This window comes from Chiloscyllium plagiosum, chromosome 19 (assembly GCF_004010195.1).
Source record: "Chiloscyllium plagiosum isolate BGI_BamShark_2017 chromosome 19, ASM401019v2, whole genome shotgun sequence".
Classification (NCBI taxonomy): Eukaryota; Metazoa; Chordata; class Chondrichthyes; order Orectolobiformes; family Hemiscylliidae; genus Chiloscyllium; species Chiloscyllium plagiosum.
In genome coordinates this window covers 42429109-42447878 of record NC_057728.1, presented here as the reverse complement: position 1 = coordinate 42447878, position 18770 = coordinate 42429109, and the positions used below count along the sequence as shown (strand labels likewise).

Genomic DNA, 18770 nt, shown 5'->3' with positions numbered 1-18770 from the left:
TATCATCCTCCGTCATTTCCGCCACCTCCAGACAGACCCCACCACCAGGGATATATTTCCCTCTCCACCCCTATCAGCATTCAGGAGAGACCACTCCCTCCACGACTCCCTTGTCAAGTCCACACCCCCCACCAACCCAACCTCCACTCCCAGCACCTTCCCCTGCAATCGCAAGAAGTGCAAAACCTGCGCCCACACCACCCTCCAAGGCCCCAATGAATCCTTCTATATCCGTCGCAAATTCACCTGCACACCATTTACTGTATCCGCTGCACCCGATGTGGTCTCCTCTACATTGGAGAGACAGGCCGCCTACTTGCGGAACATTTCAGGGAACACCTCTAGGACATCTGCACCAACCAACCCAACTGCCCCGTAGCTGAACATAGAACATAGAACAATACAGCACAGAACAGGCCCTTCGGCCCACGATGTTGTGCCGAACATTTGTCCTAGCTTAAGCACCCATCCATGTACCTATCCAATTGCCGCTTAAAGGTCATCAAAGATTCTGACTCTACCACTCCCACAGGCATTCCATGCCCCCACCACTCTCTGGGTAAAGAACCCACCCCTGACATCTCCCCTATACCTACCACCCTTCACGTTAAATTTATGTCCCCTTGTAACACTCTGTTGTACCCGGGGAAAAAGTTTCTGACTGTCTATTCTATCTATTCCTCTGATCATCTTATAAACCTCTATCAAGTCACCCCTCATCCTTCGCCGTTCCAACGAGAAAAGGCCTAGCACTCTCAACCTATCCTCGTACGACCTATTCTCCATTCCAGGCAACATCCTGGTAAATCTTCTCTGCACCCTCTCCAAAGCTTCCACATCTTTCCTAAAGTGAAGCGATCAGAACTGCACACAGTACTCCAAATGTGGCCTAACCAAAGTCCTGTACAGTTGCAACATCACTTCACGACTCTTGAATTCAATCCCTCTGCTAATGAACGCTAATACACCATAGGCCTTCTTACAAGCTGGGGAAAGGTCTCTGGCTATCTACTCTATCTATGCCTCTCATTACCTTGTACCCCACAATCATAGAGTCATAGAGATGTACAGCACAGAAACAGACCCTTCGGTCCAACCCGTTCATGCCGACCAGTTATTCCAACCCAATCTAGTCCCACGTGCCAGTCCTCGGCCCATATCCCTCCAAACTCTTCCTATTCATATATCCACCCAAATGCCTTTTAAATGTTGCAATTGTACCAGCCTCTACCACTTCCTCTAGCAGCTCATTCCATACACATACTACCTCTGTGTGAAAAAGTTGCCCCTTAGGTCTCTTTTATATCTTTCCCCTCTCACCCTACACCTATGCCCTCTAATTCTGGACTCCCCCACCCCAGGGAAAAGACTTTGTCTATTTAACCTATCCATGCCCCGCATGATTTTATGAACTTCTATAAGGTCACCTCTCAGCCTCTGATGCTCCAAGGAAAACAGCTCCATCCTGTTCAGCCTCCCTATAGCTCAAATCCTCCAACCCTGGCAATATCCTTCTAAATAATTTCTGAACCCTTTCAAGTTTCACAACATCTTTCCAATAGGAAGATCAGAAGTGCAAGCAATATTCCAACAGTGGTCTAACCAATGTCCTGTACAGCCGCAACATGACCTCCCAACTCCTGTACTCAATACTCTGACCAATAAAGGAAAGCATACTAAACACTTTCTTCACTATCCTATCTACCTGAGACCCCACTTTCAAGGAGCTATGAACCTGCACTCCAAGGTCTCTTTGTTCAGCAACACTCCCTAGGACCTTACCATAAGTGCACAAGTCCTGCTAAGATTTGCTTTCCACCTCACATTTATCTGAATTAAACTCCATCTGCCACTTCTCAACCCATTGGCCCATCTGGTCCAGATCCTGTTGTAATCTGAGGTAACCCTCTTCGCTGTCCACTACACCTCCAATTTTAGTGTCATCTGCAAACTTACTAATAAACTCCACCTGCCACTCCTCAGCCCATTGATGATAAAAAGCTTGAAAGTATTGTGCACTGTGTTCACAATCTTCCTAAAGTGCATGTTCAGAACTGAACACAATACTCAAACAAATATTCCCCATAACTTCCTTGCTTTTATACTCAATGCCTCTAGTCATAAAGCCTTGGATCCAATATGGCTTATTAACCAATTTCTCAACCTGTCTTTCCATCTTCAAACATTTATGTGCAGATACTCTGGCACCCTCTGTTCCTGCAATGCCTCAAGAGCTGTGTCCTTTATTTTAAATTGCCTTTCCACACCTTTTGTGCAAAAATGTAATAGTTTGCATTTCTCTGCATAAATTTTAGTCTGCCACATGAACAAGAATGTACTACTTACAATTTCCAGTCCTCTGGGACCATCCTGTATCTAAGGAAGATTGGATTATGCTTAGTGCCTTCACAATTTCCATCCTACTTCTTTTTGGATTTTCTGATGCATCAAAACTGGCCCTGGCAACTAATCAACTTTAATTGTGTTAACTTTTCCCATATGTTCTCTTCGTCAATTTTAAGCCCATCCAGTATCTCAACTACTTTCTCTTTGACTCTTTTCCTGTGACTGTGCAGCAGCATCTTCATTGGCAAAGTAACCAATTAGTAATTTGCTATGCCGTCTGCCTCCATGCAAATATCTTCTTTTTGGTCCCTAATTTGTCCTATTCCTTTCACAACCCTTTTTCTGCATATTTGTTTACAGAAGACTTTTTAATTTTTTTCTTATTTTCACTAATAATCTCTTTTCATTCTTTTTTCGTTGTTTCGTTCCCTTTCCCCATGAACTCTCTACCCAGTCTGGTTCTCTGTTGTATAATGAACGTGACAAATGCAAACTTTCTGTATTTCATTTTCATCTCTGTCTCCTTTGTTATCCAGGGAACTCTTCACAAGTAATCCATCACAAATCAGTTTTGTTTTTTGAGTGTCATGAAATATAGAGTCCAAGATGAAGTTTGAACAGAAATTACTGTAAAAACTCAACAGGTCTGAAAGCACCTGTGGAGAGAGAGCAGTTTCCTGTGAAGAGAAAGCCAAGTTAAAGTTTCGAGTCCAGTGACCAGAAGTGAAGTACCTTTTTCAACTTTATCCAAATTGATTGCATATTTAAAATTTAGAAATAGCTGCAAAACCTTGTTATGGCTGAATATATGCAACCATCAATTTAATTACATTCTATTATATTTTCTAACTTATGTTTTGTATTTTACAACCTGCATTTTAAAAAATTACAGTTAAGAGATATCTGACAGGAAGAAAATGAGCTCCAGAGCAACGAAAAGCAAATGGAAAGAGATATGGTTGGATGGCTGACACAACTGACCAGCTAGCTCACCAGTACCCTCTTGCGCAAATATGTATGAATTACAACCTGTGATTTAAGGCTGCATTGACAAAGATGTTTCAAGTCTACATATATCTCAAGAAAGGATATGCCCCTGCAAGCGATGTGCACACTATATAGTCATAAATGAACTGTGTTTGGGACATATTGAAGTATAATATTATAGGTTGGAAGCTATGCATCTACAAGTAGTTTCTTCCTGCAGTGTTGTTCTTCTCCCAGGTATTAAGAGCCTGAAAAGATGATATATATCTCTCGGTTTGTTTGTATAATTCATTTCTATGTGGATCTCAGAGTTGTTGGAACAATAGTTTGATCATGATATAAATTAGCAAATAATACAATGTTGTTTTTTGATTTATATATTACGTGGAATTTATAGCATAGTAATATGGTCCATACTGTTGTTGATGCTCTGCGCAAGCATTCTCCTAGCCTACATTATCTATCAGACCAATCTTTTATTCCTTTCTGTGGTGGCACAGTGGTTAGCACTGCTGCCTCACAGGACCAGGGACATTGGTTCAATTTCATTCTTGGGTGATTATCTGTGCAGAGTTTGCATGTTACCTGTGTGGGATTTCTCTAGGTGCTCGTTTCCTCCTTCAGTCCAAAGATGTGCAGGCTTGGTGATTTAACCATGACAAATGTGGGAATGATGTGCGTCTGGATGGGATGCTTTTTAAAGCATTGATATGGACTCAAATGGCCTGCTTTCATTCTATGATTCTGATTTGTATTGTTAAGGTCAAAGTACAAGGTTTGTTTAATTTTATATCTTAATTTTTTGGAGAGCATGAGAAGGGGGAAACGTTTTGTCATTTTAGAGTTTTCTTAGTGAACTCTGGGCTGAGATACTGGAAGAGTAGAAGCCTGTTTATTTTTCATATGCCTTTTAATGAGGTTTTACAGTGTTGACATAGAACTGATGGATTAATAGCTGAGTGCATTAAAATATGTTGAAGGTCAAAACAAATTGTATTGTTGCCTAGTGACAGTGGACCAATGACACAGAAAGGAAGAACAATCCATAAAAATCAGTCAGTTTTTGGTTGTGCCAGAAGGGGACAACTGAAGTGTTCAACCTCCTAGTCAGAATCTCGTAAATAAGTTGCTTAAAATTGATATTAGGGAAAAAATGTGTTTGTTCTGACGTCAAACCAATGGAGAATTTACTTTGCAATTTGTCTTGTGTATCGCATGGAGATGCACCAGCTGAAAAAAAACAGCATCTAGTGATAATACCATTAGGGCTGAAAAATGTGTTGCTGGAAAAGCACAGCAGGTCAGGCAGCATCCAAGGAGGAGAATCGACGTTTCGGGCGTAAGCCCTTCTTCAGGCTTATGCCCGAAACATCGACTCTCCTGCTCCTTGGATGCTGCCTGACCTGCTGCGCTTTTCCAGCAACATATTTTTCAGCTCTGATCTCCAGCATCTGCAGTCCTCACTTTTTCATAATACCATTAGGCCATTGACTCGGTGTCCCTTTAGCAACTAGTGGATTTAGGCGATTAAAGGTCTTATTTTGACACTGCTCGGACTCAAAAAGGACAAGGAGAATCGACATTTCCAGCATAAACCCTTCTTCAGGCTTATGCCCGAAGAGTCGATTCTCCTGCTCCTTTAATGCTGCCTGACCTGCTGCGCTTTTCCAGCAACACATTTTTAAGCTCTGATCCCCAGCATCTGCAGTCCTCACTTTCTCCCACTACTCAGACTCAACAAAGCCCAGTATTCACCTAGGCCCACTTAGACCTACCAGTAGCTCTTTAACCAAAAAGTGGCCCCTGTCAAGATAAGGAGAGCTAATGTAATGTTGGCCCTTTTTCAAGGGGGTTGGAGTATAAGTGTGCCGTGATTGTAACAAGGTCAGCCAAGTGGACTTCATAGAATACTAAGTTGCCAGATAGGGGCTGTTAATCAGCTCCAAACTGGGAGCCCTGGCTGACAGATAAGGAGTGTCAGACATTCTGTGCACTTTAAAGATGGATCAGTGTCAATGACTCTCCATATGTAAATATAGCAATGACTTGGTGATGGGATACTTGCTTCTGTAGTTATTTAAATGGTGGCGAGAGAACTCCTGAAGAAATTCACTCACAACAGTAGTCTTTGAATTGGGGAAAACATTTCTGGCTTCATGCAATTATTTCAGAAGCTTGACTCATTTGGGCAAATGATAATGGGGCAGATAAAAAGCACTGAGTAATTCTTCAGACTGGTGGTGGACCTACAGTTTTGTCAGTTGTTGGGTGTCTAGCTTGCGCTGAGGCACTACTTTCTAAAACCTTTCAAAAGTGAACGGATTTAGTTAAGGCATATTACGATCCCAAGCCTCTTCTATTTCGAGAAGCTATTAGTTTTTCTCATAAATTCAAGAACCGAGGAATCCATAATTGAGATTTTTGATTAGGTTAAGACAACTGGCAGAGGCATGTTACTTTGGTTTAATCTTTAATGAGATACTGAGAGACCATTTGGTATGTGGGATTCATAATGTAACCATCAAAAAGAACCTACTATCTGAAGCTCACTGGACTTCAAACAGGCATTACAACTGGCTTTATCTGAAGAAATATCTGAGCAGAACCTAAATATGTCCCAGTGAAAGAAACAGAAGTGATACAAGACTATCAGCTACAGGCCAAAAATCCAGTTTCAAAAGTCAGCCATTAAGTGGACTGACAGCATTCAGCAGATGGAAATTTAGTGAAGTTACAAGAAAGAATAGGAGAAAGTGAGGACTGCAGATGCTGGAGACCAGAGTTGAAAAATGTGGTGCTGGAAAAACACAGCAGGCCAGGCAGCATCCGAGGAGGAGAATCGACGTTTCGGGCATAAGCCTGAAGAAGGGCTTATGCTCGAAACGTCTATTCTCCTGCTCCTCGGATACTGCCTGGCCTGCTGTGTTTTTCCAGCACCACATTTTACAAGAAAGAATGTTTACTGTATAGGCCAAAAAGAGAAAATTACCAATCAAAAAGAAAAAATACTAATCAAAACAGTTCTTCCAATCTATGGAAGATATCACAACAAGCCAGAAATGGGTAAAAGATGAGCAACAGGAAGGATACACGTTCTCAGTTACACAGCATAAAATGGACAGCAACTGCATGTTCTTTTAACATGGTAATCATAAAGTTGTCATTCTTCTGATAGTACCTGAAACTTTAAAACATGAAACAGCCCATGGCTTTGTAATACTTGCATCATAAATATATATTGGATTTTACCAAAAGGGGAAGGGCTCATCAATGAATGCAAACAAATGCATTTGTGCAATTCTAACGACAGTAAGCAATTTGTGCTGGCACTCAAATAGCTATCCAACTAAACATAGTTCTAATCCCTGCTCTTTCTCCACAGCCTACAATGTTTTTTCCCTCAGCTTATACAGTATTTAAGAGCTAGTATTTTAGTTTGCAGGTTGTTTCAGCTATGAATGCACAGTACTGTACAAGTATGATACAGTATTTTATCCTTTATATTGACATTAAAGTGAGAAATGTCTTAAGGAATATTGCTCTGATTCCTACCAGAAAACCGAGGATTAACTTAAAAAATGTGACTTTCACGAATGTAAGCAAACTTTAATTGGATAGCTAGTCTTAAAACCTGCATTGAAATGGCTTTCTTCTGTGAAGTTAAATTTTTTCATCACTGGCATATTAAGACAATATAGTGAGATGCATCATCAATTAATCCACACTGTAAACAACAATTTAGAAAGACCAAACAGTCAGTACGTGACGGTCACAAATTTATTTGCCACATTTAACTGAAGGATTTAACGGTAAGATTTCTGGTAGCGTGCACGGGCACCAGGTCCACCAAATTTCTTGGCCTCACAACGTCGTGGATCAGCAACCAACAAGGTCCTGTCATACTGTATGAGGATGTCCTTAATTTCCTTCTTAGAGGCTTCATCTACATCTGAAAAGTAACATTTTGTAATTTTGAATAAAAGTAACAAAGAGAATGACAGAAAATGAATTAAAGTAAAAATCTATCAAAAACTTACATTTCTGGTAATATGCCACCAATGCTTTGGAAATAGATTGACGGATAGCTGCAAAGAGAAAAAAACCAATCATATTATACATCAAAAAGTTGCACAAGGATACAGAATCACTTACTCCTACGTGTTGTGCTCAGTGTGCACCTCGGTTTGGGTGCTGGTATTTAGGATCAAAGGAAGGGAAGAAATTCAGCTCATTAAGCTAACATACTACCCATGCTTTTAACTCAAGGTCATAAGAAATCGGAGCAGGAGACCCTGTCCAGTCATTTCCTCTTCTGAAGCTCCTTGGTCTCTTAGAAAATCAGAAAAAAGAAGCAAGGCCATTTAGCCCATCATGTCCACTCTGCCATTTAATCACGGCTGATGGGCACTTTTAAATTTTTTAAATTGCAGTCAGTTTCACTCAGTTGACTGGGCGGCTGGTTTGTAATGAAGTGACATCAACAGCGTAGGTTTAATTCCCACACCAGCTGAGGTAACCACAAAGAATTCTCCTCAACCTCCACCCTTACCTGAGTTATGATGACCCACCACCAGCTGTCTCTCTCTAACAACAGAGAACTCTATAGTTCGATAGTTTTATCACCCTTTCATGCAATAAATTGTGGACTATCTCAAACTCTTCTAGCAACAACTTTAGATTTATGCCCTCAATTCTCATCTCTTATGGGAAATAGCTCCTAGCAAACAAATTTATTTAGGTCTCAAATAAATCTCCCTACAATTTCCTCTGTTCTAAAGATCACAAACCCATATAATTTTCCCTCAATTAAAATACTTTATACCTGAAAATATTCTGATAAATCTCCTCTGCATCTTCTCCAATTTAATCATATAGTCAAGGAGATGTACAGCATGAAAATAGACCCTTTGGTCCAACTCGTCAATGCAGGTCAGATATCCTAAATCAATCTAGTCCCATTTGCCAGCAGTTAGCCGATATCCCTCTAAACCGTTCCTATTCATTTACAGAAGAACCTCGATTATCCGAACAACAGGGGCATGGAGTATTTTGTTTGGATAACACAGTTTAGCCAAGCACTGGGACCTTGTGATCTTGTCCAGATAATTCAAAATTCGGATAACCAAATACCAGATAATCAAGGTTCCCCGTAACCATCCAGGTGCCTTTTAAATATTGTAATTGTACCAGCCTCCACCACACCCTCTGGCAGTTCATTCCATACATGCACCACCCTCTGCGTGAAAAAGTTGCCCCTTAGGTCCCTTTTGTATCTTTCCCCTCTCACCTTAAACCTATACCCTCTGGTTCTGGATTCCCTCACCCCAGGGAAAATACCTTGTTTATTTACGCAATCCATGCCCCTCATGACTTTATAAGGTGACCCCTCAGCCCGCGATACTCTCTGAAAACAGGCCCAGCCTATTCAGCCTCTCCCTATAGTTCAAATCCTCAAACCCGCCAACATCCTTGTAAATCTTTTCTGAACTTTTTCAAGTTTCACAACATCCTTCCTATAGGAGGGAGACCAGAATTGCACGCAATATTCCAAAAGTGGCCTAACCAAATGTCCTGTACAGTCACAATATTACCTCCCAACTCCTATACTCAATACTCTGACCAATAAAGGAAAGCATATCGAATGCCTTCTTCACTATCCTGTCTACCTACAACTCCACTTTCAAAGAACTATGAACCTGCACTCCAAGGTCTCTTTATTCAGCAACACTCCCCAGGACCTTAGCATTAAGTATATAAGTGCAACCCTGATTTGCCTTTCCAAAATGCAGCACCTAATGTTTACCTAAATTAAGCTCCATCTGCCACTCCTCAGCCCATATTTCCAGTAATGCAGTGAACAGAATTATACATATTCTAGCTGCAGCTTAACTTTGTCCATATACCTTTCAAACACAATTTTCCCGCCTCTACATTTTATTCCTATGCTAATATAGTAAGATATCCCAAATACCCTTTTCACCATCTTATCGAATTGGCCTGCCACCTTGATTTCTGATGAAGGGCTTTTGCTCGAAACGTCGATTTTCCTGCTTCTCGGATGCTGCCTGACCTGCTGTGCTTTTCCAGCACCACTCTAATCTAGACTCTGGTTTCCAGCATCTGCAGTCCTCACTTTTGCCTATCAAGGTACTTTATTCCACTGCACTTTATCATTGTCCTATTTATAATGTATTCATCTTGTTTCCCATTTTCAAATGGATTGCCTCACAATTGCCTAAATTGAATCCATTTGACTGCCTTTCTGACCACCCAATCTTCCTGCAATCCAGAGTTCTTTCTCACTTCCAACCACATGACCAAATGCTCCCTAATGTGCTTGTAGAATGTCAGTAAAGATTAACTTAAATATTCCCTTCTTCGAGAGACAGTAATTGACAGAAGGGAGAAGGAAGAGTTTTGTTAAGGATTCAAGCACAGGAACAAGGATGCCTTGTGCAATTATATAGGGCACTAGTGAAGACAACTGGAATAGGTTTGGTCTCCATATCTGAGAAAGGATACTCTTGCTGTAGAGGGAGTGCAGCAAAGATTTACCAAATTGATTCCGAAGATAGCATGACTGTCATACGAGGAGAGAGAGTGGTGGTTCGGATTGAATTCTCTGGTGTTTAGAAGAATGAAGGAGATCTCATAGAAACCTATAAAATATAGAATTCAGAATTTCTTCACCCAGAAAGAGGTGAGTCTTTGGAATTCATGACTACAGAAAATGGTTGAGGCTGAAATACTGTATGTTAGAGATGACGATCCCTTTAGCCATCTCTTAATACTAAAGGGATCAAGGGATATGGGGATAGGATAGGATTAGGGTATTGAGATTGATTGAATGGCAGAGCAAGCTTGAGGGGTCATATGGCCTAATCCTGTTCCTATTTATGTTTTTGTGTTGTTTTGGTCATTTGTTTCCGAGCAATTTGACTTGAAAGTAGGAACTAGCCATAGAAGACTCTTAACATGCTAGTATACACAAGGCCATGTTATTTACCATAGATTTGGGCTACATGACCACCACCCTTCACACGAACTCTGATGTCGACTCCAGCGAATCTTTCCTTGCCCAACAGTAAAACGGGTTCCAACAACTGTAAGGAAGAAAGAAAATTACAATTTTAAAATCAACTTTTCAGTGCCAAACATAATAAGTCATTCCAAAAGCACACATTCCTTTTGGTTAAAAATACAGGAAAAGGAAGAGTACCATGTCTAAAAAGAGAAGTTAAAGATAGTATTAAATCAAAGGAGGAAGCTAATAAACTTATTAAACATGTTGTAAGCCTGAGAATTGGGAGAACTTTACCATTCAGCAAAGGAGCACTAAAATTTGGTAAAGAAACAGAATATGAATGTAAAATAGTCTTTATGTTTATAAGTGTAAACAAAAGGTATGTGAAAAGGAAAAGATTAGAAAAGACAAATTTCAGTCCATTACAGGCAACGACCAGAGAATTTTGATTAGATTAGATTCCCTACAGTGTGGAAGCAGGCCCTTCAGCCCAACAAGTCTACACCGACTCTCCAAAGAGAAACACGCCCAGACCCATTTCCCTCTGATTAATGCACCTAACACTATGGGCAATTTAGCATGGTCAATTCACCTGACCGACACATCTTTGGTCTGTGGGAGGAAACCGGAGCTCCCAGAGGAAACCCACCCAAACACGGGGAAAACGTGCAAGCTCCATGCAGTCACCGGAGGCTGGAATCAAGCCTGGGTCCCTGGCGCTGTGAAGCAGCAGTGCTAACCACTGAGCCACCGTGCCATCCCAGCATGGTGGGGCGTGTAAACAAAGAAGTAGCAGAGAAGTACTTTATGCCTGTCTTCAGAGGAAGTCACAAGACGTCTCCCTGAATTAGTTAAAATCCAAGGGTCTAGTGAGAACGTATAATTGATAGAAATTAATACAACTGCAGAAAAGGACAGGACTGAAAGTTGACGCTGAGTCCTGCTCAACAGACCTAAACAGGAAGACACAACACATCCAGAGAGTCTAGCCATACACCAAAGACATCTCAGAGAGGACGACTAAACCATCCCAGCCCTGAGGCATCACGTAAGCCCAACCTACCACCACACTGAAACAGCTCCTGCAGACGTTGAAGGATCCCATACCAACGATCAGCAGAACGAACGACATATACGGAATACTGTGCTGCAATATCAATTTGGACAAACGGGCAGGAGGCTAGCCAAGAGGTTACATCAGCACCAACTAGCTGTCAAAAGACATGACCAACTATCACTGGTATCCACACATACAGACAAAGAGGGACACCAGTTCGACTGGGACAATACATCCATCCTGGGACAGGCTGAGCAAAGACAGGCACGGGAACTTCTACAGGCCTGGCATTCAAACTGGAAATCCACTACCAAACATAAATTTGGACCCCATTTACCAACCTCTCAGAAATAGAACCGGAAATTATAACACCTACCACTACAAACCGGTACAGAACACCAGCACTTCACCAGAGGCTCAATGATGTTACCTAGCATGGTGACCAAATGTCTGAGAACAAATCCACCAGCTTAGCAAGCAAACTTACAGCAGGTTCATCTTTTCAATAGATCCTACCTGCGAACAATATCCTCCATCCTGTCAGTAAGTGCTATTATACTTCCAGAGAGTAACTTACAGAAGCAGAAAGGCGACATACTTTGAAACAAACCTCCATTAGTTTCTGACTTTAACATGGATTGATAACAAGTCTCAAGTATGTCATTCTTGCACCAAGTATGAGGTACAGCAAGATCCTCCAGAAGTTAGGACTTCACTTAAAAAAAGGTTGTGGATTCAGATCCTCATTTCAAAGGACAAGCCATAGAATCCCTAGTGTGGAAGCAGGCCATTTGGCCCATTGAGTCCACATCGACTGTTCAAAGAGCACCCCACCCCAATACCTTATCCCTGTAACCATACGTTTCCCGTGGTTAATCCATCTAGCCTGCACACTATGGGTAATTTAGCATGGCCAATCCACCTCACCTGCACATCTTTGGACATCTTTGGAAACCGAAGCACCTGGAGAAAACCCACGCTGACACAGAGAGAATTTGCAAACTCAACATAGTCACCCGAGTGTGGAACTGAACTCAGGTCCCTGGCACTGAGAGGCATGAGTGCTAACCACTGAGCTACCCACAAAGTGCTGGGTTTTCCTGATTTGTTTGGGTTACGAGCAAGGTCAACATAATGAGTTTGTCGTAAATCTCAAAATGTTTTCCATTGTACCTAACTACCAAAAGCAAAGTCTACAAGCTGTTGATACATCATGATAGATCCAAATACATACAAAAACATGCACACACAAATCCTACAGGATAAGTGGATACAGATCATTCCAAATGAAACTGCACTTACTTTGTACTGCAAAGTTCTTGGCTCAATCTGTTCCAGAGGCCTTCCATTCACTTTGATAAGACCATTTCCTCGTTTGCAGTGGGCAACTGCAGTTGCTGTTTTCTACAAAAACACGTAGAACATTTACATGTCAGCTTTTCCACAGGATACTGGTAACGATTGATATTAGGACAGAAAAATAGAAAATTTTAACCATGTCAATTAAGTGAAATGAGGACAAACACATCAGACTGTAGAATTATAGAATCCCTACAGTCTGCAATGATCCTCGAACAGTATCCCACTCAGACCCACTCTTTTACCAGATCCCTCTAACCCCACACTAACCATGGCTAATCCAGAGTCTGCATATCCCTGGACATTACAGGGCAATTTAGCATGGCCAATCCACCTAGCCTGCACATTTTGGTCGGTGGGAGAAAACCAGAGGAAACCCACGCTGACACAAGGAAAATGTACAAACTGCTCACACACAGTCATCCAAGGGTGGAATCAAACACAGATCAGGGGAACTGCAAGGAATCAGCTCTAACCATTGTGTCCCCGGTACCCCAGGAAAAAAATGCAATGTTATATCTCATGAGAAAATAGAAGTCGTTAGGCATGGATTTCAAAAGAGACAAAGATGCTTAACGAATTTCAAGGGAGCATAGAGCAAACTAAATAAAACATTATAATTACAGTGAAAAAACAGACGAAGTTAACAGTTGCTTTGTCCAAAGTGGCAGGGAGTGGTTAGCACTGTTTCTTGGGATTTATACTGGAAGCTCTTTCTGTTCAGAGTATTGTGAGAAACAGACAGACACACACACACACAGGGAGGGAGAGAGAGAGAGGGAACGAGAGAGAGAAAGAAAAGAAAAAGAGAGAGAGAGAGAGAGAGAGAGAGAGACACCAAATTGGCTCAAGGAAAAACGCTTTCATCAGAGTAGTGAAATTCACTTCCAGAATTAAAAACCATATGAACGTTCAAGATTGGATAGCTGGATGAAGGAAATGGTCCTGAAGGGGTATCGGAACAGGGCCAGTAAACATGAGTAGAATTATTTCTTCAAATGTGTGACATAGACAGGATGCAGAACTGGGCTGAGGAATGACAGATGATATTCAACCTGGATAAATGTGAAATGATGCATTTTGGAAGGTCGAACTTGAATGGTGAATATAGGATTAAAGACAGGATTCTTGGCAGTGTGGAGAAACAGAGGGATCTTGGCATTCAAGTACATAGATCCCTCAAAGTTGTCACCCAAGTGGATAGGGTTGTTAAGAAAGCAGATGGTGTTTTAGCTTTCATTAACTGGGGGATCAAGTTTAAGAGCCGTGAGGTTTTGCTACAGCTCTACAAGTCCCTGGTGTGACCACACTTGGAATATTGTGTCCAGTTCTGGCCGCCCTACTATAGGAAAGATACAGAAGCTTTGGAGAGGATGCAAAGAAGGTTTACTAGGATGCTGCCTGGACTGGAGGGCTTGCCTTATTAAGAGAGTTGAAAACCACACAACCCCAGGTTATAGTCCAACAAGTTTAACTGGAAACACTAGCTTTCAGAGCGCTGCTCCTTCATCAGGTGGTTGTGGAGAACACAATTGTAAGACACAGAATTTATAGCAACAAATTTATAGCTATATTAAACCTGTTGAACAATAACCTGGTGTTGTGTGATTTTTAGCTTTGTACACCCCACTCCAACACCAGCATCTCCAAAGCAAAACTTATGAAGAGAGATTGACTAAGCTCGGACTGTTCTCTCTGGAGAAGGGGGAAGAGAGGTGGCCTGATCGAGGTATACAAGATAATGAGGGGCATGGTTAGATTAGATTAGATTCCCTACAGTGTGGAAACAGGCCCTTCGGCCCAACAAGTCCACACTGACCCTCCGAAGAGTAACCCACCCAGATCCATTTCCTCTGACAAATGCACCTAACACTATAGGCAATTTACCTGACCTGCACATCTTTGGACTGTGGGAGGAAACCAGAGCACCCAGAGGAAATCCATGCAGACACGGGGAGAATGTGCAAACTCCACATAGTCGCCTAAGGCTGGAATTGAACCTGGGACCCTGGTGCTGTGAGGCAGCAGTGCTAACCACTGAGCCACCCACTCTATCCGCACGGATAGAGTCAGTAGCCACAGACTTTTCCCCAGGGCAGGACTGACTGGCACGAGGGGCCATAGTTTTAAAATATTAGGAAAAAGGTATAGAGGGGACACCAGAGGAAACTTCTTTACACAGAGTTGTGAATGCATGGAATGTGTTGCCAGCGGTGGTGGTGGAAGCAGAATCATTAGAGACATTTAAGCGACTGCCGAACATTAACATGGATAGCAGTGAATTGAGGTGTGCGTAAGTCAAGTTATTTTATTTTACATTAGGTTTAATCCTCTGCACAACATTGTGGACCAAAGGGCCTGTTCTATGCTATATTTTGTTCAATGTTCTAAAACACCAACAGACCGTTTGATTTTATTAGCCTGGATATGCATTGTAATTTCTATACATAATAATCTTAGAAAAAAACAATACTGACACCAATTCAACAATTACATGTTTGTGAAATGGCTCTGACTTTGCCATCACATTTTAATAGCAGTCTTCAAGTGGATGCATGCCTCATAAAAAGACAAATCCAACTTTTATTCTGAGTTATGCATGGAACACTGATGAAGTGATCATCTAACTATTTTCTGTCTCTACTGCCCTACAGACAGAAGTTCGGTTCCTACTAAAAATACCTTCAATCCCCTCTAACCCTTTTGCCCTTCACCATAAATCTTCACCCTAGGTACTGACTGCTCTACTCAGAGGCAAAGTCTCTTATCTCCCCTATTAATGCCCCTACAATTCTGTACATCAATATCATCTCCATCAGCTCCAAACAGAACCACCACAGCATATTTAGTCTCTCTTTGTAGCTGGAACACTCCAACCTAGACATCCCTCCATAAGATTTCTGATGAAGGGCTTATATCCGAAACATCCACTCTCCTACTCGGATGCTGCTTGACCTACTGTGTTTTTCCAGTACCACATCTCCACAAGAGAAAAGATTTACAAGGATGTTAGTAAGACTGAAGATTTGACTTATAGGGAGAATCTAGATAGGCAGGGACATTTTTCTCTGGTGAGTAGGAGGTTGAGAGATGCCCTTATGCGGGTTTACAAAATCATGAGGGGTATGAATAACAAATATCTTCCTCGAGGGCAGGGCAGCTCAAAACTAGAGGTTGAGAGAAGCAAGATTTAAAAGGGACATGAAGGGCAACGTTTTCAGACGGTTGTCCGTGTGTGGAATGAACTGCCAGAGGAAGTGGTAGATGCAGATATTGTTATAACATTTAAGGTATGTGAATACGAAAGGCTTAGAGGGATATGGACAAATTACTGGCAAACGGGACTAGTTTAGTTTGGAAAACTTGGTCGGCGTGGACAAGTTGGACCGAAGGACCTGTTCCTATGCTGTTTGACTCTATTCCATAAAGTACATATATGTATACCATCTCAAAATAAGGATCATTTCGCAGCGATAGGAAGAGTGTCTTTAAAACATTCATGTTTAGCGGTACATGATTGCAAAATGAGATTCGGCTTCCCCTCACCCCGTCGATTGTGAAGGCCCTGGAAGTGATCAGAACGACAGGCCGTTGCCTCCTGCAGGCCTGCTCCAATCGCCCGGTCCAAAAGGACCCCAGGGCAGACTGACGAGCCGTTTACTCTCGGCTTACACACTTCAGATCGGCCCATGCAGCTTGAATAGCCTTAGGCCCAAGTAGTACCTGGAGCACGAGCAGCCTGGGGGAATGGAACGTGGCGATCCCGGCTGAGATTCGAATTTAGAACCCGGGCCCTGGACCCCGGGGGTCACGCGATGTTCCAGTACACCTGCCCCTCACCCCCTCCTCCCCGGGTACCAGGAGCCGGCTCCAACCGCCAGGCCCAGGAACCACACACAGCCCACGCGGGCAGTGCAATCCGTGCCTCACCTTTCGCCCAAAAACCTGGACCGACTGTAAAGGACCTTTAGCGGGCATCTTCCTAAAATGAAGAAAACGACACGAGCCGATTAGCAGCGGGTTATTACTTTTTTCTCTCCTGGGTAAATATCAATCGATTTCCCCCCCCAATCCACTACTTACTCGTCTCTGCTGAGCGGAGCTGCTGTAAAAAGAACGAACGGGGTTTCCGACCCACCAAATCAAGAGCTGTTTTGCGACGCTCGTCCACTTTACGTAACTCATTTTGCGACGGCCTTTGGGTGAGCCCTGGGAGCTGGAACTGTCAATCAATGGGCTGGAGATAGAATCACATCAGTTACAATCTTACTATTAGACAACGACCTGAGGTTTTAACGCTATATCGTCTGTTTATAATGACTTCCCACTTCTGTAACAGACTAAGACAGAGGTAGTGAATGTGCTTTCGAAACATTTATGCTACTGTCATCTTCAATGGAGCCAAATATTTAGTTCAAATCCCACTTGCTTCAGATTTGGAGATGCCGGTGTTGTACAAAGTTAAAAATCACACAACACCAGGTTATAGTCCAACAGGTTTAATTGGAAGCACTAGCACTTCATCAGGTGGTTGTGGAGGATACAATTCTAAGGCACATGATTTATAGCAAAAATTTACAATGTGATGTAATTGAAATTGTACATTGAAAAATACCTTGATTGTCTGTTGAGTCTTTCATCTGTTCGAATACCATGATAGTTTCACTTCTTTCGTGTGTAAATCACAAAACTTTTTTTTTAAAAGTTACATTCTCAGGTTAGGCCTGTGTTCTCTGTCTATGCCATGATGTTTAGATTAGTTCTAATCTAAAAAGTGAGATAACAGAGTTATACATGAATTCGTGCAGTTTTTGACCAAAGTACAATGTAACTTTACAAGTACAAATTCACCCCACAAAATATATGTGTGCATGTGGGTCTTTGTGTGTGTGTCTGGGTTGGGGGTTGTGAGTGTGAGAGAGTGTGTATGTGTGTGTAGTGAGTGTAGAGTGTCTTAAGTCTGTGTTACCCCACAAAATAGATGTGTGCTTCAGAGATGTGTAATAATGTGTCAAGGAGGATCTTCCGGAGGTGAATACCCAGCAAGTGTCGCTCTTTGCCTTGGAGGCCTCCAGTTATCTTGGAGATAATCTTCAGATCCAGGGTCTGCAGCATGAAGCAGGATGAGATGTGCTCTGTAATTAGCAGCCTGAAGGAAGAAAATGGCTCAGTAATGTCATCTCAGTTTGACATCCTGAGGATCAGCAAATCCTTTAATGCCAGGCTGAATGATATGAAGCCCACAGATGGAAGATAGGAAAGATTGGGAGGCTACGATATTACAACAGGTCTTAGACGACAGCAAGCAGGTGAGGCTGGAACACCTGTTATTTTTGAAGGAGCTGACCAAAGCCCTTGAATCCTTTGAAAAGAATAAAATTCCTGGAAGTGACAGGTGATGGGTTGAGTTGTTTTCAGCACTTTGGGACTTGATTGGCCAGGATCTGGAGGTGTATGACAATACGCTTCTAGCAGGTAGCATGTGTGAATCCATGAGGAAAGATATCATCATCCTCATGTACAAGGGGGGACAGGGAGGAACTTAGAAATTAAATACCAATTTCACTGTTGAATATGGATCTTAAATTCCTGTCTAAAGTCATCACCAACTGGGTCAGGTCTGTTCTGGGTTCGATGATTCACCCTGACCAAACAGTATAGAGGACTGTTATAGGCTGCAGCGTGACATTGACAGGATGCAGAGATGGGCTGAGGTGACAGATGGAGTTCAACCTGGATAAATGTGAAGTGATGCATTTTGGAAGGTTGAACTTGAAAGTTGAGTACAGGATTAAAGACAGGATTCTTGGCAGTGTGGAGGAACAGTGGGATCTTGGTGTGCAGGTACATAGATCCCTTAAAGTTGCCACCTAGGTGGACAGGGTTGTTAAGAAAGCATATGGTGTTTTGGCTTTCATTAACAGGGGGATTGAGTTTAAGAGCCATGAGATCTTGTTGCAGCTCTATAAAACTTTGGTTAGACCGCACTTGGAATAC

General features: G+C 42.1%; 1 protein-coding gene across 1 annotated transcript; it reads right to left on the bottom strand.

Annotated features, from left to right (window-relative positions):
* Nucleotides 1–7096: 7096 nt before the first annotated feature.
* Nucleotides 7097–16923, bottom strand: rps16 (ribosomal protein S16). Its single transcript, XM_043709666.1, has 6 exons — nt 16857–16923; nt 16704–16755; nt 12717–12818; nt 10340–10436; nt 7371–7418; nt 7097–7282 (listed from the first exon to the last, which is right to left on the bottom strand). Exons 2-6 carry the CDS (start codon nt 16749–16751, stop codon nt 7137–7139), a joined length of 441 nt encoding a protein of 146 aa, XP_043565601.1. The 5' UTR covers nt 16752–16755; nt 16857–16923; the 3' UTR covers nt 7097–7136.
* Nucleotides 16924–18770: the final 1847 nt, after the last annotated feature.

Excerpts from the sequence above, each read along its gene's own strand:
- rps16 (XM_043709666.1), bottom strand. The coding sequence starts at position 16,751 with ATGCCCGCTAAAGGTCCTTTACAGTCGGTCCAGGTTTTTGGGCGAAAG. Across the intron at positions 12,819-16,703 it reads TCCAGGTTTTTGGGCGAAAG|AAAACAGCAACTGCAGTTGC; the intron begins GTGAGGCACGGA and ends GTGTTTTTGTAG. Across the intron at positions 10,437-12,716 it reads CAAGAACTTTGCAGTACAAA|TTGTTGGAACCCGTTTTACT; the intron begins GTAAGTGCAGTT and ends TCTTCCTTACAG.